We start from the raw sequence: 23,710 nt of genomic DNA on the forward strand, positions 1-23,710 counted from the left end.
AAGTAACATGAAATCTCTTTTTTTTTTTTAATGTTCAAACATCTATACTAGAAAACATTTAATGCATTTGCTGATTAGTTTGTGTGCTGGAGAAACCAGTTAGTAAATCCATTAATACAGTCATTGTGTGTAGTCAAATGTGTGTAGGAGACCTGCGTAGATTGCAGTCACAGGCTGGATGCAGAATGAAGGCAGCACATTGCATAAGGCAGCAGTCTGAGTGCCTGCAGGGTAGAAGAGATGGTTAAGTAAACACATGTGGTGATCATTGCCAAATTCGAGTGCCGAGGAGTTCTGTGGTAACAGAGGGTAGGAGAAAGCTCGTCAGAGTTGGAGATGTGGGTGGATCAGGGGAAGCTTCAAGAGAGAGAGTCGTGATTCTTGAAGCATGATTAGGAATTAAATAAGTGGGCTGGGCAGGAGCAACCTTCAATGTAGAGGGAAAAACCATGTTAAGAAGGAAGCCGTAAGAGAACCTGTCTCCCTAGAGACCTTACGCAGAATCAGAAATCTGAATCTATTTCTGTGTTTAAATGGTAGACGACCACATAATGTATGGAATTGAAATTACCCAAGAGATTTGAAAAGTACTGCAGAGAATGTGATGAGTGGGTTGTGCCAGGGCATTCGGGGGTTGAAGCTCTCCAGAGGATTCTAATGGCCAGCCAGCACTGAGAACCTCAGGTTTCAGAATCACCTGAAATCAGACACACCTGTGTCCAAATCCTAAGTCTTACATACACTCATTTATGATTATGGACACATAATCTGTGTGAGCGCTTTTCCTTGTCTGCAGAATGGGAGGGAGTAATGAAACCACCCCCCCCCGACAAGACTATAATTTAATTCATCCACATATTCATTCATTCACTCATTCATTCAGTGTATATTTATTGAGTGCTTACTATGTTCTAGGCAGCTAGCTAGATTCTGGGGATTTGGCAGTGAACTCTACAGATATCTGTGCCACCCGCCCCCCTCCCCCAACTCCAAACAGAAACAATGGAGGGTTTTTTTTTTCCTTTGCCCTATGGCGTTTATATTTTACTCTTATGAGAATTAAATATAATAACATAGGTAAAGCACTTAGCACAATGCCTGGCACACAATAAATAGAGGGAAGTCTAGTAATAATCATGTTTGCTCACATTTAACTAGGGTCATAATGTGAAATTGAATAATATTTTAATTTATAATAAAGCCTGATTACTTTAATGGAATCAAAATGTCTCATTTAAAACAAACAAGTGATTAGCCCATAAATGCACTGACGTTATAAGATTGCAGTTTGTTTTTTCTCTGCTGAGGGTGTTCACTGGCAAAAGGCAATCATAAGTCAACCTTCCTTATGCCTTCCAGGAACAAAGATACCTGTAAATCATTATTACAAGAATGTAGTCAGTATCAGATACACCAATTACATAGTTATATGTTATCCTGTGGAGATTTAAGAGAAAATAGGGTGCACTTGATAATACCATAGCATTAATATCCATCCCTGCGACTCGCTGAACTGTCTGCAGGATGGCTTTGGGAATGGAGAATTGGCAGTGAAGCAGTTCCCCAGCTTGACTAATCTGATTAGGGCACTGATAAGGCCAAGCAGTGACCTACCTCCAGCAAGGTGCTCTTTGAAAAAGGAATGTAACAAATGTGTAAAACCTCAAAATAACGGAAGGAATGTTGCACTTTTTGGGAGCAGCCTTTGGAATCAAGTTTCACAGTATAGAGCTATTATTATCATCGATCGGCTACCTGTTTAGCAAATAGCTCTACTTATCTGGAGAGAGAACAGAGAGAGCGCTTGCTGAATAGTTGATGTTTCAGAATTTTAAAAAGAATTTTTTGAATATTTATTTTTGATACAGAGACAGAGCATGAGCAGGGGAGGGGCAGAGAGAGAGGGAGACACAGAATCCAAAGCAGGCTCCAGGCTCTGAGCTGTCAGCACAGAGCCCAGCGCAGGGCTCGAACCCACAAGCTGTGAGATCGTGACCTGAGCCAAAGTCGGTTGCTTAACCAACTGAGCCACCCAGGCACCCCTGTTTCAGATTTTTAAAGCTGCTAGATTTCGCATGGGGACAGTGCCCTAAAATTCTTCAGATTTGAATTTGCTCTGCTGAATTCAGTCAGAAAATCCATTCACATGACAACTCAATAGAAACAATCCAGCAGGAAAATTGTTGCCAGTTAATAAGATCAATATTTTTAGTTAGAAGTATTCTTTTATCTGTAATATGTAACTGTTGCATTATATGCATTGTGGATTATAAATTTATGCAGTGAGATTTAACAGAGCCGAATTTTATTCGTCCCTGGTCTTATTCTCTTCAAGTAAGAATGCTTTTCTTAAAAATAAATGATTTTTCTTGCCTCCAAATAGCTTTGTAAATTTGACCTCTGCTTCTAAATAATTCTGGTAGATTGTGTACAGGGACATAAACATCTCAGTAACTTTCCAAAGTATGCATTCATTAAGAAGGTTCTACCTGAAAAATACACGTTAATTCATAGCAATAGAATACAAAGAGGAATGATACAGACTGTTGTCCGTATTTTAAACAGGTCTTCTGGTCTTCTGTGCTTGGTTGCTTATAATTCTTAAATACCTAATAAGAAATTAGAGTGTTGGTCTCATTGAAATTACAATCAGTGTACATGTAACAGTGTATGTTTAACCTGGATATTTCTGAGTAGAAGTCCAAGTTCAACACATACTCACTGTACAGGTCAACCCTTGTCCTGGCACCGCCTTAGCAGCCAGTAGACAGTGGAGCAGTATAAAATCAGCTGCTATTCAAGTAACTGTTGATGGAGAGAGATTGCTCTGGGCCCCAGTTTCTGACAGATTATTGATTGTTTATATCTGGAATGCTCAGGTGGTTTCCTGTTGTCAGTGCTTTGGGCAGGGACGGGGCTGAGGACCAGAGAGAGGTATTACTTTAGGCCACTTCGTTAGGCAGGAGCCAGCGACCTGGCAGGGCAGCTAACCATAGCATTCAAACCAACACGTTTGGAAGCATAATTACAACTTGAAAATATGAGTGGAATGTATGGTATATTGTTTCTTCTTCCTAGTGAATCAGATTATGTATGAAATATTCTGTTTTCCATGGTCTTAATAAGAACGTGTACAGTAGCTGCAAAAATTCTGTCCTAAAACAATTTGTGAAGTCGAGAAAAAAGTGCATCCCGTAGGACAGGGATTTTCAACCTAAACACTACTGACATTGGGGCTGGATCCTTCTGTGTTGTGAGGGCTGTGCTGTGTGTTGCAGGCCACTTAGCAGCATCCCTCGCCTCCACGCATGAGACGCAACAGCGCCCCCAAGCTGTGACAATCAAAAATGTCTCCAGACATTGCCAAATGTGTCCTACAAGGCAAAATCACCTACGTAATTGAGAACCACTGCCCTAAGAAAAAGAGAATTCTTGAATTCCATTTTACCCTTCTAAATATGGGGCAAGTCAGGGCCAGCCTAAATAAGGGTGTGTGTGTGTGTGTGTGTGTGTGTGTGTGTGTATTTTAAACATTTCTTTTGAGCTATGGGAATTACCCTTACATCTTAATTATATAAGACTTTATTCCAAAACTCTCTTGAATACTATGTAAACTCAGGGTTCATCTAACTTCTTATTTCTATAGGAGGGAAGAATTAGCTACATTCTAGTGTCCCCTTCATTCTAAATAATTTGTCCACGATTCTGTTCCTTATACCACAGGGTAAAGGAAATTAATTGTTAAAAAAAAGTCCCTTAAAAAACAGGATCCATTTTGTCCGTGAGTTTTTGTATTTTGGAGACAAACGTTATTATTACACAAAGTATCAAACTTCAAGAATTGAAAATCTATTGAATTAGGAAGCTAAAAGATACCACCCACGGGCAGAAAATTGTTGAGCTAGATTATGCTTTAAAAACTGGAAAAACAAATCACTAAAGTAGATTTCAAGTAAATTATTTAATTCTACTTAAGAACAGATATATTTTCTGTTATGCAGATCTTCATATCACATCCTCCTATATCCATTAAAGCATTTCTGGCAGAAATTCTATCTTGTCACAAAATACCATGTGTATTTTTTTTAAACCGTGTAGCATTTCTTTAGAAGTTTTCTGTTTCAGACTTTCAGACATTCAGAATGGCTTCTCCCTAGTAAGGTAAATTCTTCATTAAATGTTTCACAGGAGTGTGATAAACTGTTGGAATATTTACAGTTTCTTTGGAAGAGCCTGCAACAAGTGAATATGCCAAATAGTTTACCTCGTGTGTTCAAGAGAAATGGTGTCATCATCATCTTTCACATGTCCCATGAGATTTATTTCCAGTTTATATTGACTGTGAAACTCTGTTATCCGCTGGGAGTTCTGCTTTATTTATTCCAGATAATAGGACACTTGCAACCCATTAACAGTTGTAAACAGATCTCTCAAGTTCATCTGACGTAGCAATTATGAAATGTATTTCTTAGACAAGTTTCTAGGATTATATCAGGATAAATATGGAGATTAGGTGACCCCAGGAAGTTTCTGTATTGAATAATTGATCTATTATTCAAAAAGAAATTACAAGCATTATGGACACCAAGTTTCAAAATCCCAGCAGAAAATTTAATGGGTAAATTACCTATTGTATTCTAGAAAAGCATTGATTTGAGGACTGCTTATTCAAGAAACATTCTTATCCTGAATGAGAGTAAATAAACATAGAATTAAATGAAAAGAGGGAGGGCGGAAAGGAAGGATGGATTATGGATGGATGGATGGATGGATGGATGGATGGATGAGGGATAGATTATGTAATGTAGAATATCAAATTTGAGCCAAGACCTGTATATTAAATTTTGCTTTTTATTTTATTTTTCAGCCAATGTTTTCAGTTGCACCAAGCTTAGCCACCAATGCATCAGCAGCCTTTAATCCCTACCTGGGACCTGTTTCCCCAAGCCTGGTTCCAGCAGAGATCTTGCCGACCGCACCAATGTTGGTCACAGGGAATCCTGGGGTCCCCGTGCCTGCAGCTGCTGCGGCTGCTGCACAGAAATTAATGCGGACAGACAGACTTGAGGTAGGAATGCTTCACTGGTTCCTTTATGTACTCCGTTCTGATTTTCAGAGTGTGCTGCTTGTTTACTTCTTCCACCGCCGTAAAGGTTAAACAATATTTGAAGCAGAGATCTTGGTTTGGTGTTTGGAGCATTTTGCGAGAATTTAGGTATGCCATATTTGACCAGTGAAATGATTACGAGAGCCACAGCATCTGTATGTATAATAGCAGATAGGAACTTGGACTCTGGGGTTAGACCACTCGTTACTTCATTGCGTCTCAGTTTCCTCATCCTTAACATGGAGATAATAATGGCCCTTACCTTCAGGAGTGTCTGACACACGGCAAATGGCTACTAAATGTTGGTTGTTGTTGTTGCTAGTTAGAACCACCAAGGGGCGCCTGGCTGGCTCAGTCCGTTAAGCGTCAGACTTTGGCTCAGGTCATGATCTCATGGTTCCTAGGTTGGAGCCCCACGTCAGGCTCTGTGCTGATGGCTCAGAGCCTGGAGCCTGCTTTAGATTCTGTGTCTCCCTCTTTCTGCCTCTCTCCTGCTCGTGCTTGGTCTCTCTCTGTGTCTCAAAAATAAATAAATGTTAAAAAAAATCTTTAAAGAAAAAAAAGAACAACCAATTCTGTTCATCCCCTGACACTTTGTTCTCATAACGATTTGCTCAGCTACTATCTATAAAGCATTTTAGAATTTATTATTGGGAATTTCCTCATAGGTCTCACAGTATTTTGGTTGGAATAATGGCAAGGCAGCTTTGTTTGTGAAATGTGCTCTTATAAAAATGGTTTAAATTGGAAAGCGTATGATGCTCCAAGTCTCAGAGTCGAGGATGATCAGATCTATATGCTTTGCTGTTGCTGCATGAAAAAGAAATTAAAGAAGTAAATCTTACACTGAAGTGGTTGTTTCAGAATTGGAGCATGGCTATAAATTAATGGATTTGGTAAACTTCAGATGAAGAAAACAAAATGGCAACATTATTGTACATCGAAGCTCTAAAACCTGGCATTCATGTCCAACTAAGGAACAAAGTGACTTTTTCCTTTTCCTCTGGTTAGGATGAGGCAGTAGGTAGTTGGGGCCGAGAAGTTTTGGTGTTACTAGTTACTAAGAAAGAGGCAAAATAAGGCTGTTGTGTGACCCTAACTGACCCTAAATCAGTTTAGCAGGAATTTATTTAATAAGCACCAGTTTCTCGTTGGTAGGGCTTTACTGCATTCATTGCAAAAGATCTCAGATTTCAAGGTAGTGGGAACCGCCACCACCTTTTTTGATGGTGGTAACAGTAGTTGGTATTTACTGGGGATTTACTCTACCAAACACAGCATCAACCCATCACATGCATTGCATCGTTAACCTTCAAAACAATCTGCTGAGGAAGATACTGTTAACTCCATCTTATAGGGCAAGAGATTTAGGGGAAAGCTGTGGCAAAACTTCCTCAAGGTCATGGAAAGGATGCTCCAGTTGGGTGTGAGCTCAGAGCTCCGTTTTTAAACACTGTTTAAATCTCTCATTCCCGTACAAGTGATAGTACAGAGAGGAAGCAACACATTTTGGCGCCCGTATGTTCTTTAGAGTGTATTGTTTGTTTGCATGTTTACCTTTCGTGGAAATTTTGGAAAAAGCTACTGATGAAGCCAGTCCCGTAAGGACAACTCCGAAAGGACGTGGAGACCTAGTTGTGTGCCCTCTGTGGACCAAGGACGGCTGTGTGCTAGAGATACACTTTCACTTGTGGGTGGTTGGTCGTTGTGCAGTTGCACTTGCTCATTATTTAACTAATGCTGTTTTCAGATAACTTAGGAGGCAATTTAGGAATTTTAAATATTTAAAAAATCACTCGATGCTTAACGTGTGAGTCACCTTCCCCCTCCCCTGATCTTTCTCAAGCAAACCCTCAGTTCATAATGCATAATTGTTGATTGATGGGAACCAAATAGGCAGTCTGGGATGACCTTTAATGAATTAGTTATTGATAGGAGATGGTATTTAAGAAGCTTAAAAATCTCTCTTTAAATCTCCTTAAAGGCTGAGCTGTGTGGTCCGGACTCTTATAAACTAATCCGACCATAGTTTTAGGTAGTCTGTAATTGGTTATATTTTGATTAGTATTTAATTTAAAATAAGTACTTTTGGGGCACCTGGGTGGCTCAGTCAGTTAAGCATCTGACTTCAGGTCAGGCCATCATCTCACAGTTCATGGGTTCAAGCCCCGTCGTCGGGCTCTGCGCTGACAGCTCGGAGCCTGGAGCCTGCTTTGGATTCTGTGTCTCCCTCTCTCTCTGCCCCTCCCCCACTTGTGCTTGCTCGCTCTGTCTCAAAAATAAATAAACACTTTTAAACAATAAAATAAGTACTTTTATTATTAGTTCTGGAGTTTTCTTGTGAGGAGCTACTTTGTGTATTTTGTCTGTCTTCTGCTACAGTGACAGCAGTTGGCTGCTGTGACATGACTGTCATTTCCTTTTAACCTGAATTCCTCTTATCTCAGTGCTTGATAGTGGTAGGGCAGCATCCTGTCTTATTCTGGTTAACAGGAGCTGCTGCCCTGTCACAGTTACAGTCTGTTAGCATATTGCACTGTGAAGCTAAGGGGCATGTCGTTCTGCTTGGCGCTGTGATTTTAGACACTCCTGTCTTCGGGTTATTTCCTCTCATGCTAACTGCACAACATATCGCAATCCAAAAGACATGGCAGTAAGTGCACACACTTATTTACCAGTTCGCCACATGTGTAGTTATTTCGGTTGAAATCTATATGCTCTTGTTTTTGCCTCTTGGAACTCTGAAGTGCGTGTTTGCATCTTGAGTTCCTTTTAAGGTGAAAAAAGTTTAAATCAGTTTAAATATTGGCCAACTGTTCTTGCCACTTCTTTCTCTCTTTCTGCTCCAAATTGTTAGACCATAAGGAAATTAAAAATACCATAGATTATCAGCCTTCTGGTTCTTCTGTTTGGGAGAACTGACACATATTTACAGCACTCACTGTGATACTACAAAAAATGTTAAGTCGAACAACAGGAATCCAAGAATTAGTGTTAGCAGTTTTGCTAATTAGATGAGTAAGCTTGGGTCAAGTTTCTGATCTTTTCTGAACTTCATATTCCACACATATAAAATTAGGGGATTGTACCAGATAATCTGTAAGATCACCTCCAGTTAGAATATTCTAGAAGACATTTAAGTTGTCTTTTTGTTTTTAATGCCAGCCACAAGTTATTGAAAATTTTATTTAAATATAACATTCAAATAAGCATATTTAAATACATTAAATTAGTTTAAATATACAAATGTATATTACATGTTTTATTAAATATATAGATGTAAAACACACATCAACTTTATATCAATATCCATATTATCCATTCTTTGTTGGATACCTTTTAAGAGACTTTGTAGTGGTATACTTTCTATACTGTAAAATTCGGTATTCATGGTTTTCTCTAAAGAGGAGCAAATCTCTTAAATATTGGTCACTGAAATGAGGCTTTTAAAATTACATTTTTAACTTTGGGATACCTTTTTGTAATTTGCAAGCAGCAGTTTATTTTCAATGCTTGTTTTAAGAAATTGTTGGGACGCCTGAGTGGCTCAGTTGGTTAAGCATCCAACTTTGGCTCAGGTCATGATCTCACTGTTCGTGTGTTCAGGTCCCACGTTGGACTCTGTGCTGACAGCTCAGAGCCTGGAGCTTGCTTTGGATTCTGTCTCCCTCTCTCTCTGCCCATCCTCCACGTGCTGTCTTTCTCTCTCAAAAATAAATAAAAATTTAAAAAAAAAGAAATTGTTAAAATTTATAGGTACTAAACAGGACTGAGGTTTTCAGTCATATCCTTACTTTACTATGAAGAGTTGGTAATTAAGAAATTATTGTTTGATTTATTTTCATGATAACACAGTAATTTTTATGGTGCAAAAAGGATCCATGAATGCATTCATTCCCTCGTTTATTCAACAATATCCAAAGAACTACTGAACATCTTTCAAGTAAAAAATACTTGTGAGGAATACCTTTGAAACCTTTCAACAGCTATCAATAGCAAGAAAAGATCCACATCAGAATAGTGCCATACTCACAAATGATACCCAATAACTTGTTAAATGAATAAATGAGCCAGTCAACCAGTTAATTAATTAATCACAAAAAGATACATGCCCTTATTCAGAGTTTAGTGTAATCCAACAGAGAAGATAACACAGGATAAATTTTTAACATTTGTTAACATTCTCCTTGGGAACATGTTTACATTTTGAGCATTCCAGCTACAAAACATGGCATCTTGTTCTTGCCCTTCTAGAGCCGTGGTTTCCAAGTTTTAATGGGATTAGAGTCACATGGGATGATCGCTAAAAATGCAGGGCCTCATCCCCATAGACTGATTCTGTAGGTCTTCCTTCACTGAGGGAGTCTTTTTCACAAATCTGCCAGGTGATCTTAAACACAAATAGTCTGTAAAATACTTACTCAACAGGATGCCAGCACCTGTTATTTAAGGCTTAACTTTTCATCATTTACCTTATGTACAGTTATTTGTGACTCAGAATTAAAAACCTTCCTCCTCCAAAACACTTAACATTCTACATTTTGTTAGGTTGCTAAGAACGCAGTGCACATAATGAAATAGTTCAAGTAAACTGATAATGATTAAGGTTGTTTATACCACCTACTAGTATTAATCAAACAAAAAACTAATCCACTGACCTTACATTTCAGAGGCTGGCAAAGATATTAGATTGCTATTTGGTTATGGCATCAGTTCTATATCAACAGACTATATTCCAGGAAAGATGGGCACACCCCTTGGCTTCTGATATTTTTCAGCTGGAATTTGTTCTAGAATAGATTATTCTTGGGGTGCCTGGGTGGCTCATTCGCTTGGGTGTCCAACTTTAGCTGATCTTGCAGTCTGTGAGTTCAAGCCCCGTGTCAGGCTCTGTTGCTGACAGCTTGGAGCCTGGAACCTGCCTCAGGTTCTGTGTCTCCCTCTCTTTCTGCCCCTTGCCCTCCCCCCATTCATGCTCACTCGCTCACGTGCGCGCTTTCTCTCTCTCTCTCTCTCTCTCTCTCTCAAAAATAAACATTACAAAAAGTATTTTCAAATAGATTATTCTTGTGCTGAAAGTTTTATTCTACTGACAGAATCATGACGTGAGTATCTAATTCAGGCCACTGGATGCTGAAAGCTTCTACTACTTATTGACACAGAAGAGTCCAGTGACTTTTTTCATACAGGCATAAGACAATATGGTACCTATTGACTACATATAAAAAAAGAGCATTTAGAGCTAAATGAAGGTCAAGTATTAGTGGAAGTGATGCCTTGATTGAGATTTTTATAGGTGTTTAATGGATTTGGCATGATCCATTGCATATAGAAGACATTCGATTCAAAATAAGATTAGAAAAGCAGATACTTTTTTAATAAGAGAAGCTCATTGGTAGGGTTCTTTTAATTTTGTATTTTTGTGGAGGGTGTTTGGCTGCTGCTTGTATGACTTTTTAACTTCTCTAGAAAATTACTAAGAAATATTGAGAGTTTTGTGCACACAGGTCTAAGGAGTTTTTTTGTTTTTTTAAATCTGTACTAAGGCTGTAGAATGGCTCTTTACAATGTAGTCATATCCCCATTTAAAACATCTAGTCTGTCAGTTACTCTCTGTGACTAGTTTGAGTTTTGTTTGGGAGATGAAGAAGTTGTAAGTTGTTTAAAATACTGTAACTCCTAAGCTTAACCACTCACTTTTGCTGTTCTTCTACTAATTGCTTCCTCCAAATTAAATCTAGCATTTCTCTGGTTTCACTTTTTAGCAAAAGTGGTAAAAGTAGCTGTTGACTTGAGCATTTTGACCTATTGATGACCTTGTTTCAGAGTTGTATTTTCCTGTCCTGTTGGTTTACATGTTTCTCATAGGAATGAATAAATGAAAACCTGAAAATGGAAGGATTTTTTTACTTGGTCAGTTTGATTTTTTTTAATTACATGGGATAAAGTGATAAATTCTGAGCTGTATTATCTGTAGAAATATGCTTGTGTTCTCTGCCCTAATGGTATAACGAGGGATTCTGCCTTTTAGATTTCAAAGACATCTCCCGTTTGATCTTAACAGAAATCCTCTGAGGTAGCTGACGTGGGTGTCTTTTTTTTTTTTTTTTTCATTTTTTTTTAGAAGGAGGAAAATGAAGTTCAGATGGGCCAAATTTGTACAATTATTAGATAGCATTGAAAGTAGGTATCACATCATCAGATTTCTTCCTTGGGAATTTAATTATACAGTCTACTGAGATCATTGTCCATAATCACCAGAATTTTAAAATGTGAAGATTATAATCCTTTTTTGAGGTAAAAATATGGATAATTTTTTGGCATTAGATTATATACTCATGACCATTAATGCTGTGGTACTTTGATAAAATCATTGTTTATCCAGTATTCCTTTTTAAAATTTTTTTTTAACGTTTTTTATTTATTTTTGAGACAGGAAGAGACAGAGCATGAACAGGGGAGGGTCAGAGAGAGGGAGACACAGAATCTGAAACAGGCTCCAGTCTCTGAGCTGTCAGCACAGAGCCCGATGCGGGGCTTGAACTCACGGACCGTGAGATCATGACCTGAGCCGAAGTCGGCCGCTTAACCGACTGAGCCACCCAGGCACCCCTCCTCTTTTAAAGTTTCATATAGCTCAAGCTTCGTAAAAAATAAAGTCTGTGATGCTTATTGTTGAACAATAGGTACATATATATGGAAGCTCCTTAAATATTAATATATATTTATATACAGTGTTGTATGTTATATGATATATGTATAAGCTCCTTCATATTTGTTATTATGTTTTAAATTGACTTCCCAAAATATTAAAATAGTCCCTGTTCCCTATTGTAATAAGCTCTCTGTTCCTGCTTTTGAAAGTTTTTTTAAAAAAATGACTGCCTTAAATATGGCGAGCACAAAACATACTACTTCAAACAGATCTTTCTTTAACGAACATGCAAATGACTGTCCCACCTTGAATAAGGTCAGACGTTGGCATTAATGTCTTTAGAAGCTCAATGCCTTAACTTGCAGAACATTGCTGAATTTAATAATAGTTATAAAACCTGTTATTATTCTGACCATTTTGAAATAGGTTTGTCACAATCATAAAAAAACCTAGAGGTCAAATAACAGAACTATTTATTTTAACCAGATTTGTATTGTGTGTTTTCAGCTAATCTATACATTATCTTTCTTGGTATTCATGATTCCATAGCTGGTAAATGTAGGAACTAAGTAGAACCCACAATTTCTGATTCTAAACTCCATTTTCTTTTCATTATACCACTGCTGTTTAATTAACAGAACAAAACAGAAAAAGTTAACATAGAATTAAGTCACATTCCTTTGGGAATTTTTCTAAGTACTTTTGATTTTTTTGATTTTCTAAGTACTCTTAATTTTCCATAATTATGGAATAGATGGTTCTGGAAATGGATTTTAATATTTATAAGTGTTCAGTGAGGGGTACGTGGGTGGCTCAGTTGATTAAGTGTCCGACTTCAGCTCAGGTCATGATCTCGCAGTCCATGAGTTTGAACCCTGCGTTGGGCTCTGTGTTGACAGCTGAGATCCTGGAACCTGCTTCAGATTCTGTGTCTCCATCTCTCTCTCTCTGGCCTCCTCCACTTACACTCTCTCTGTCTGTGTGTTTCAAAAATGAATAAATGTTAAAAAAATAATTAAAAAAATAAAAGTGTTCAGTGAATATCTTCATTAAAATGATGGCTTTTAATGTAAACACAACCTCTTACCTATTTCGTATGAAAATTTATAAAACTTATCTGATTTATAAGACAAATCCTGCCTTAATGTTTGTAGAGTAAAAGATTCAACATTTTTTTGATTGAAACACATTATGTGTTTAGCTATTTAATCTGTTTGAAAACCATTTACCAAACTATAAAAAGTGCTTATATTTGTTGCCTCGCTAATGCCATTTCTGCAGATGTAACTTTAGAAAATGATTTTTAAATGTCTATGTTCATAAATATATCCCTTGCAATGTTATCTGTAATATGAGAATATTGGAAATAATCTAGATGATCTCTGCTAGAGTTACCTATATTCTGCACATCTGTTTGATGGAATTCAATGCAGCCATCAAAAATGATCACTCTAGACACTATATTTTAGTAAAATTAAAAAAACACTTACATGCACTGTTGAACAAAAACAGGTCACCAAGTAGTAGCTATACCATAATTATAACTATTTGAAAAATGTGTGCATGCAGAAGACTGGATTGGAAAAGCAAAAAGAACCACAATGTTGTTAAGGATTTTCAAACTTAATTTTACCTGTTGTGTTTTAAATTCTCCATATGGTAAATCCTACAATTTCTTATCCTGATTTGAATTCCGAGATTAAGTTTATTGAAGCTTGTCCGCCAGTTATAATTTGCTAATATGAAACCACACCTAAGATATTTCTTTTGAAGATCAGTATAGTCTAAAGTTTTCTTGAGTTCCTCAGAGAAACCAGGCCAAACTCAAATTCAGCGGTCCAGGGATGGATCCTGTTTTATTGGTGATGATTATTAGAGAAAAAGGTGTTTTCAAAGCGTTGGGAAGTTTGTTCTGTTCAGGTAGGTACCAATGATATAGACACACATCCAGCATTTGGCAAACCCCTCTGGCCCCTCTGGTATACAGCTCTTAGCAGTATAAGTTTTCACAGGAGATTTTCCATCGTTTTTCTTTATTTTTTCAAGAGCAAAAATAATGGGAGAACAGCTATCTCAGTATATTTCTTCTGTTCCATTTCTCATGTCAGGAGCACTTTAAGTGAGAAAAAAATAAAAACAAGTAAAAAAATGCATATCGTACAAAAGCAGTTGACTACATTCTTTGAAACTTTGAAAAGGCTAGTTTTAGGACAAATTCTAAGTGGAACACTAACTATCAATTCTTCTTAGATAGACTTAAAGTTCTGAATTGCATCTTGCAAGACACAAAGAGTGGAAAATGATAAGAAACCACTCCTTAACCTGTAGGAACCACACACACACGTATAAAGCAGATGGACAGGAATGAGAAGGTGTATTAGAAAGACCATTTGTAGAAGCACCTGGGTGGCTCATTCGGTTAGACCTTCAACTTCAGCTCAGGTCATAATCTCTCAGTTCGTAAGTTTGAGCCCTGCATCGGGCTCTGTGTTGACAGCTTGGAGCCTGGAGCCTGGAGCCTGCTTCGGATTCTGTGTCTCGTTCTTTCTCTGCCCCTCCCCACCTTGTGCTCTGTCTTTCTCTCTCTCTCTCCTAAATAAATAAAAACATTAAATGAAGACTATTTGTATGCAATCTGAATGTAAGTTTATATCACTGAAAATAAAAATAATGTTGAGACAGAAAGAGAAATAAAAAGTCAAAATCAGCCCAGCACCCAGGTTGTTATTTTGGGAGAATGACGCTCAAATTTCTGGCACAGGCACGCCTAAGCCTACTTGTTTTTGGAAAATAACAAATCTTAGATTTTAATAGTTCTGAAAAAGCTCACCTTTGGATCTTCTTGTCGGTGTGGCGCAGAGTAAGATAAATTGAAAGACGGTGTTAGTTCACCTGCTGCCAGGTTCTTTGTGAGTACGTTCGAGAAAGCAGGAATTCCTGGAGAACTCACCCCAGAAGTGTGCAGTCACATACAGTTTTCTATTGCATGAGACTACACTGACGTAGATTTGCTTATGTGGAAAAACAGCCTTTTTGTTCATGCGATAGTCTAAATGTAGCATCAATTTCATATACATACGTGAAAAGTTTTTATTCTCATTTAAGTGTGTCTCTATTCCTGTCTATTTTGATAAGCCTAATTCAGTAAGTGTTGGTTAGGGACTGGGGATTTGTGGTGTAGAAAGCTTTGCCACTGACACTGGTGCCCAGCCAGTGTGGAGGACAATAGTTCTGGATAACGGCTTAATCACTTTCAAATTATCAACTCCTGGTTATCCTTGTTTTCTTATGTTCAAGAAGAGAAATGCAATGAGAAAAAGAAGAAGAAGAAGAAGAAGAAGAAGAAGAAGAAGAAGAAGAAGAAGAAAAAGGCTCTTCTGTAACCTCCTAAGTCATTTTTGTAGTCTTAATATCTCTCAGAGTGTCCGGCCTATAGCATTTATTCAGTAATTTTTTTTAATTGAAGAAAGTGAATGAGATGATGAATAAAGTTGGCTCATTGCTGTGTATGTGGAATACAAAGCTTCAGCTAGCTTGAGGTTTAAAAATAGTGCAAGATGTCATTTATAATGCTGTTTTAAGATGTGGCATGATACAAATTATAGTGGTATTTTTTAAAAGAAGCTCTTTGCTCAGTAATGGGATATGAATATAATAGAGAAAAGTACCTAGAATTAAATGGGATCATTTTATGTACACATATCCAAGAAAACCTGTGCCTTTTGAATCATAACAGGGTTCCCATTTCACTTCCTTGCTGTACTGCAAAATAAAATGCTTGGGATCTGTGTGTTTTCTGTTTGTGAGAAGACAACATGAAAAATAAAAACTGTTTGTGTGAAACAAGAAGCAGGAACATGAAAATACTAAAAAGGACATTCTGTGTTTTAGATGGCCCTCTTGTGGTAAAAAGGTCACACTATCCCAGATGAAGACCGTGCTGGCAGACTCCTGCTTGGAGCAGCCCTCATGACAAACTTTAATAATAAGAGTCAAAATGGAGCAGACACATGAGAAATAATCCATTTGCACCCTTTCCCCAGGGACTCCATCCAAAATTAATAGGTATAAAGCAAATAAACAAGAATCTTTTTCCATCTGCTTTATATAGCTACCAAGGATCTCTAAGGGTAAAAAAAAAATAAAAAATAAAAAAAATTAGCTCTTGGAAACATTTGACTACAAAGCTATCAGATTTTACTTTTTATACTTGTAAATAATTTCAGATTCTCACAGCAGTTGCAAAAACGGAACCATGAGTTCCTGCCTATCCTTCTTACCCAAGTATTAACAACTTGCATGGCCATGTTCTCGCTTACAAAACAAATTAGTGCCGATATTCTGCTCTTAACCAATTTAGAGACTGCCGTCAAATTTTACCAGTTGTCCTACAAACCTCCTCTCTCTGACCCCGGGATCGTTCAGTCTCTGACAGTTTATCATCGTTATTTGCCTTTCATGACCTTGACATTTCGGAAGAGGACTGATCAGTTCTTTTCTAAAACATTCTTCCATTTCAGTTTGTCCAATATTTCCTCATGATTTTTGTCTTAAGATGAAATTGATTGTCAAATTGGCTTCCGTACAACACCCAGTGCTCATCCCAGCAGTGCTCAATGCCTATCATCCACCCTCCTCTCCCTCCAACCCCCCATCAACCCTCAGTTTGTTCTCAGTTTTTAAGAGTCTCTTCTGGTTTGGCTCCCTCCCTCTCTTAACTTTTTTTTTTCCTTCCCCTCCCCCATGGTCCTCTGTTAAGTTTCTCAGGATCCACATAAGAGTGAAAACATATGTGATTAAATGCCGGTTATGCATTCTCGGCCACGATACAATGAAAGTGATGTGGTGACCTTTTTTTCCAGTGTGTCCTACCCATCAGTAGATACACAATGCCATTATGTCTTCTTACTGGTGATCTTCATGTTGATCACTTGCTTAAAGTGGTGGCTTCACTGTAAAGTTACTCTTCTTCCCTCAGTAATTAATAAATACATCAACATAGTATAAATTAGATGCTTTACCATAATTAGTATTAAATTAGTATTAGTATTTTCTTTCTCACAGAAATTTTACTGAAATGGGGCTTAACTTGTGCACCGAAGGAGGAACTCTTCAAGTTTTTTTGTGTTTTTTTTCTTTTTTTTTTGCAAATGGTCTTTTCCCCTTTCGCGTGTAGCCCTCTACCACCTTTAAGTTAAACTCTCCAGAAAGATCGCATTTGCCCACGTTGTTGACCAAGTCCCATGCACTTAATGACCTCCTAGGTATGTCGAGAGTACCAGCGTGGCAACTGCAACAGAGGAGAAAACGATTGCCGGTTTGCTCATCCCGCTGACAGCACAATGATTGACACCAATGACAACACAGTGACCGTGTGTATGGATTACATCAAAGGGAGATGCTCACGGGAAAAGTGCAAATACTTTCATCCTCCTGCACATCTGCAAGCCAAGATCAAGGCTGCCCAATACCAGGTCAACCAGGCTGCAGCCGCTCAGGCAGCAGCCACCGCAGCTGCCATGGTGAGTAGAGACATCAGCTCTCTCTTTGTTAGCAGTCAGTACAGCAAACTGAATGACTAGATCTGACTACAAGCTATTCATTTATTAACCTTAAATTTTTTTTATTTTTATTTTTATTTTTTTGCTGAAGATATGTTTGTTCAGGTATCCCAGACAATACATAATGAAGTTACCGTTCACAGAAGTGAGGGTAACTCCTCAAATGGTTCAGATTGCTCCTACCCTTGGCCTAACTCTTAATACTCTGTCTTATTCTGGATATAGGGTTTCTAAAATTTCTGCTTTGTAAAGAACACCTGTCTCCTCTCCGATTTAACGATACTGCCATTTTCAGTCCTCTTATTTTTCTGTGTGCCATCTAATCAGCCATTGTTCTCCTTCGGTGTGTTCTTTTGCACATCAAGGCTCTTCTCTACATATATCTTGCTTTTAACAATAACATAATCTGGAACTGTTTAGGAGAGTTGCTGAAACAAAATTGTTTTTAGGATTAGCCACCAGATTTTGAACAGTGTGCTATCTAGATCATCTTAAATAATATTGTGGCATAAATATAATTGTAACGCTAGAGAAGCTTGACTATGCCATTACATAGAAAGGAGAAAGACAGCAGTACTCAAGGAAGAAATTGGATCATTTAGAACAGAAACACCTATATTCTGAAGGTAAATTTTAATGTGATCTAATAGCTGATTTTAATGAGTCCATTCTTTGTTCTTTGCTTAGCTGTTTTAATGTTGTCCTTTTTTTACATAAATATATAAAAGACTTAATCATGAAAATAGTCATAAAAAACACTGTGTGGTTTTCACAGCACAGTAAAATAATCACGAGAGAGGTCTTTTCTGTGTTTGTTTATGGATACTTGAGCAAAAATACAGAAGGCAGACTCTCTCCTCCTCTCTACCTTTCACTCTTTTTTTTTTTCTGTTAGAGTATCTTGTTTGTAATTAACTACAAAGAGGAGTTATCCTCCCAATAACAACTCAGTAGTGCCTTTATTGTGCATGCTTAGTCTTGTTATTCGTTGTATATGGCATTCCGATGATTTGTTTTTTTATTTGTTTTTTCTCACCTACCCAAAAATGCACTGCTGCCCCCATGATGCACCTCTGCTTGCTGTTTATGTTAATGCGCTTGAACCCCACTGGCCCATTGCCATCATGTGCTCGCTGCCTGCTAATTAAGACTCAGTCGGCTGTCAAATCACTGAAGCGACCCCTCGAGGCAACCTTTGACCTGGTACTATGACCTTTCACCTTTTAGCTTGGCATGTAGCTTTATTGTAGATACAAGTTTTTTTTTTTATCAATTTAAAAATATATATTCCTTTTTCTGTTATAAAATTGTAAAGTACAATGAAAAACTGAGTGTGGTTTCCTGACAAAATTAGTGGAAAGACTGTACTGTGAGTACCTGGACGGATATCATACAATGAAAGATTCCGAAAGCCCAGCAGCCCACATTCAGTTTAACTACATTGTAGAATGTTCTAGTGAAATACTTTAAGGACATTAAAAATGTATTTTTGACTGTATATTTATGTACCTGTTTGGTTAGCATGGCTTTAGTGATAGAATTATTTATTTATTTTTTTTAATATTTATAGTTCAGTGTTTAAGAAAAAAAAAAACTTGCATGCTCTGGGACATTTGCATGTGTAGGTAGGTCTGGTGGGGAGGAGATGAGTGGGATGAGTTTTTATTTTACCTGTTCTGGTCACTCTGTACGATTAACTATTAACATTGCTTATACTTGTCAGTCCTCATGGAGCTCGCAGTGCAGCTTTTCTTCTTGCCCCAAATCAGTGGCTTCTCACAGAAAGCCTGAAGCATTATGGGACTTAAAACACTTTAACACATTATAACATGTGCTCTTGTCCTAGTGGGTTGTTTTTTTGTTTTGTTTTGTTTTGTTTTGGACAAAAATAATGCTTCCTTTAAAGCTTTTATCTTGCTTTTTTTTTTTTTTTTGATCCCCTTTAATTTTTGTTGATTGGAATCCCACCCCACCCCCCGGGTAGTTCAGTGCTCTGCTGCTTGCTTGCTCATGCTTCCTAACAATTTTAGCCTTCAACTGATTTTTCTTTTTTCTTTTTCTCTTTTTACTGGTATTTGTTTTTTATACTCATTCACTAAACAGGGAATTCCTCAAGCTGTACTTCCCCCATTACCAAAGAGGCCTGCTCTTGAAAAAACCAACGGTGCCACCGCAGTCTTTAACACTGGTATTTTCCAATACCAACAGGCTCTAGCCAACATGCAGTTGCAACAACATACGGCATTTCTCCCACCAGGTAAGGGGTCTGAGCTTATTCATGAACGAATCTGGGGAGCCGCAGATAGATATGCTGGTAGAGCAGATAAGCCAGGCCCCCAGTTTGCCGTTAGCCATAGATAGTTGGAAGGTAAGGTGGTCAGCAGTAGCGGATGAACTGAGGTATCTCATGTGGTTCTCCTTAAAAACTAAGAATCTTAGTGTAATGAGAAATGGATCAAAGATCATTGTGGTATTTTATAGATTTATTTTGGTGTGTGTAATTCGGAATTGAAATATAGTTCTCTTTTTTTTTCTCTTTCCTCAACACTGTTTTATGTCTGTCAAGCTATTTTATGACACTCTTCTGCTGTAAGACCCCTTTGCCTTCATGATTCCAGAGTAAATTTGAATTCTATGAAATGACACTTTCAGTTTTGATTTTTATTTTTCAGCCTTTTTGTTTTTGAGGTGGAGAATAAAAAAACAAACAAACAAAAAAAACAAAAAAACAAAAGCTGACTCTGTGTTCCAGAGCACTTAAAAAGTGTACCAATCAGTACATTGCTTAAAATCATTATTTTCTCATGAGCTAATAGAAGTACAAGTTTACATCTACTATTGAGTTTCATTTGTCGTTTCAGTGGATTTCAACTTAGTCACATAAACATACTGTAGAACTATCTGCACGGGTATAAAATTTAGAAACATTAATCAGTCATTTAATTACCTGAAAATTTATTATTTTTATGCACCCTTCATTGACTTCAGGAAATCCATGTTAAACTTCGTATAGTCTGGAATTCAACTAACCAGACTCTAGTCCTATTTTCCCCTTTACCTCTTAACCTTTCTAAGATAATTACCATGGGTTCAGAGATTTATTTAATAAAATAATTTTATCACTAATTAAATTAATTAATGATGAGGTATGTATGTCAGAGGTCCAGCACCATTAGTATATTATGCTATATTGACAGTACTTAAATGCGTTAGGTTCGCAATGCCACGAGAGAATGTGAGAATTTATTTTTGAATAGCGAACAAAAGAATAAGTTATACTCACATTAGTTTTTACTGCCAAGCACAACTTCTATACAGTGCATCTCTGAAAGCTGGCCATCCGTATGTAGAATATGTAACAAGATTCGGTGAACTGGAGTATGTGGAATATTACATGACTTACAATGCATACGCCTTAGGCACCATGGATAAAGTAATTGTACTTACAAAATAGTATCTGTGCATTTGCAGTTTGTCCATTTTAGAATACAAATTACATCATTTTGATCTGTAGCATATTTATTGCATTCTGAGGGGCAAATCACATTTCTCTTACACTTTATAAGGTTGAAACTTTTTTCTCAACACATACAGGTTTTCAGAGATTTCCAGAATGTAATCTTTTTGCTTTTATATAAATTGCCATGCCCCTAGATTTATGCCGTCTTCAGCGAATATATCAAGTTTTCTATAGTCAAATCACTAAACAAAGTTTTTAAGAGATTGTGGGTAACTACCATAGTCTCTTTGAAGAAACCAAAGATTATTTTTGTCAGCTTATTTCATTCAGTAAAACAGTGTCATTAGAAGTGAATTTCATTATTTAAAATCTAAAAATAAAAACATCTAACTCTCTCCATATATTATTTAGGGAAACCTAACAGTTCAGTCTTATTAAATGGGATTTACGTTAGTTTCTCCAACAATATTCAGATGACTAAGGACGTTGCTAAATAAACATAACCATTAATTGCATGATATTTCTGACAGTAATCTCTCCCTAGAAAGGCTTTTAGTCTGTGGATAAGACAGAGCAAAAGATGCTAGGTAAGGATCAAGTGTGGGAAAAACAAACACATTTGCAATTCAAAATCATACTTCTCTCTTGTAGAAACGAAGTGTTCTTAATGTAAATAAAATGTGTCACAGTATATTGAAATGTGCTAAAAATGTTAAGAAATATTTGCATTTTTATGATGAATTTTGCATCGGAGATAGTCTATATTCTATTCTTGATATTTCTAATCACTATGATATGAAATTATTACAATAATATAAAATTACATTTATCTGTAAGCCACTTTTAAAGGGCTTAACCTTTATGAGTCACATAATCAGAAGTAGATAATACCTTCATCATTCTTTTAAAATATTGTCATTTGTCATATGTGCCTGTGTCCAAAAATTTGGCTCTATGACATTAAAAGGTTAAAATGGATAGCCCGTCTTTACTTCTGCCAAACCACTTTGTCAGATAGCCAGAAAAGAAAGAAATCTGATGCAAAGAATGTAAACTAAAATGCCTTAGGGGCCAGGAAGGATATATAAACAAATGGAGCAAGAAATAAATTAGGAGCTGTGAGGTCTGGAAGGCACTGGGGAGCACAGGCCCAATCTAAAGAGGATGGTGAGTGTTTTGACTTAGCTTCTATTGCCTCAGAGAAATATCTGCCTGGCATGTTGTACCTGTTGTAAACTGCACATCCTTTGTGGCTCCATTTACATTATAGGGTAGTTGTGTCTCTGCTTCCCGTGGTTAGTTGTGTAGACCTGCACAATCTAATGTAATGGCCCTGATGTCTAGTATTGCAGGTCTTTTTGATTTTTTCCCAGATATTTACCTCATTTGGATGGTTGCATATGAAATTTCTCTGTTTTAAAAAAAAAATTTTACAGCTAATTCAATTTTTTAAATGCCCTTTGAGAACTACAGGAAATCCATCCTACCACACATCTGTGTAATCTCAAATATAATACCTGGGAAAAAGGAAGTTCATTTTCCAAAGACTGTGTTATTGTGCAGATGACTTATTTGATTAGAGCCTCCCATCTGCCCACAATATAATGATTTGGAAGGTATATTCTGAAGGCTCTTTTGGAACTCAAAAGAAAATAGAAGTTATTTATTTTTTGCAACTTAGAGTTTTAGAGCTCTGTGGTCTCTTGCTTCAGTAATAACTTAAGGGGTATGTGGGTCTGTTACATTGAAGTTACAGTGAAGCATAGTTAAGTCATTTGAGGAGGTAACTATGTATATAGACTGGGTTGCTGGCAAAAGATCAAGGTTCAGTGGCAAGCCAGGTAACTAGCTAAAAACAATTATGTATATAACTTTTAATAACAAAATTAGGCTTATGTGGCATCCACCCGTCTATCTGTGCATCCATCCAATCATTTATCCATCTGTCCTTCCAACCACCTATCTCTTCTTCCCTCTTATCCTCCTTCCCTTCCTTCTTTTCCTTCCTCTGTCCTTCCCAGTTTTCTCTCCATCCATCTACCTATCCACCCATGCATTGATCCATCCATCCACCTGTCTCCCCATCCATCCATCTATCCACCCATCCACCCATGTCCATCCATTCATTGAATCAACACACATCTATTGTATGCCACATGGTATGCCAGTATTCATATTGGAGATTGCAAATTTATGACCCAAGGGTTAAATCTAGAATCCAGAAGTGTCTAAGAATGTTTAAATAAAATCAGAATGTAAATCCTTTACAAGGTGTGCATTCTGTCCAATCCAAGCCCCACAACTCCCTAATGGTTTCAGGCCCAGTTGTTTCACACATTGTGTTCAAAACAGCCGTCTTTATTGAATATTTGCTCTGTGCCATACTGCACTGGATACTTTATATACATTATCTCATATTTTCTCACAACGACCCCAAAAGGCATTAATGGTCCCATTTTACTAATGAGTAATTTGGGGCCTAGTCAGGTCCAATGATTTGTTCCAAGTTGCATGGCTTGTATGTAAGGTTTAGACAGAACTTGAAATCAGGTCAGGTGGGTTTGACTCAGTCTCTCAAAATCTGTGAGCTCTTTGTATCAAGCCCTTAAAAATGATTTGGCCCAAAAAATGAACTAGGCCTTACTGATACCCTGACCCCATGATTGGTGCTTTTATACCCTCCATCTCGTTTAAAAATAAATACAGTTACTGGAGTAAATTCATATCCAAGCTTCTTTTTTAAATTTTAGAGATATACTACTTTTTAAAAAATCTTCACCCTTTAAAACTCAATTAATTATTCGTACAGTGTATGTATAATCTAGGGTCTACTTACATTGTAGGTATGGAGTTCACCCTTGACATTGGAGTAAGAAGTACCACTTTTATTTACATCACTTTATTTTCTTGAATTCAAATGAAGTCCA

At 37.2% G+C, this 23,710-nt stretch overlaps 1 protein-coding gene across 12 annotated transcripts in view; it reads left to right on the forward strand.

Moving 5' to 3' along the window:
- Positions 1 to 23,710, forward strand: part of MBNL1 (muscleblind like splicing regulator 1) — a 205,015-nt gene that overhangs the window by 167,830 nt on the left and 13,475 nt on the right. For 8 of the 12 annotated variants that reach the window (XR_006965711.1, XM_047099749.1, XM_047099751.1 and 5 more), the window contains 4 exons: positions 4,868 to 5,068; positions 17,027 to 17,284; positions 18,473 to 18,526; positions 19,427 to 19,580. Coding sequence is in view for 11 of the 12 variants with exons in the window: in XM_047099749.1 (XP_046955705.1) it covers positions 4,868 to 5,068; positions 17,027 to 17,284; positions 18,473 to 18,526; positions 19,427 to 19,580 (667 nt within the window). In the remaining variant the exon portion in view is untranslated. The remainder of the gene's footprint in view (positions 1 to 4,867; positions 5,069 to 17,026; positions 17,285 to 18,472; positions 18,527 to 19,426; positions 19,581 to 23,710) is intronic. The other 4 variants (XM_047099754.1, XM_047099753.1, XM_047099757.1 and 1 more) reach the window with 1 other exon arrangement.

The sequence above is a fragment of the Lynx rufus genome, unplaced genomic scaffold (assembly GCF_022079265.1).
Source record: "Lynx rufus isolate CCGP_SWC_20201006 ecotype Redwood Valley unplaced genomic scaffold, mLynRuf1.p SCAF_5, whole genome shotgun sequence".
NCBI lineage: Eukaryota > Metazoa > Chordata > Mammalia > Carnivora > Felidae > Lynx > Lynx rufus.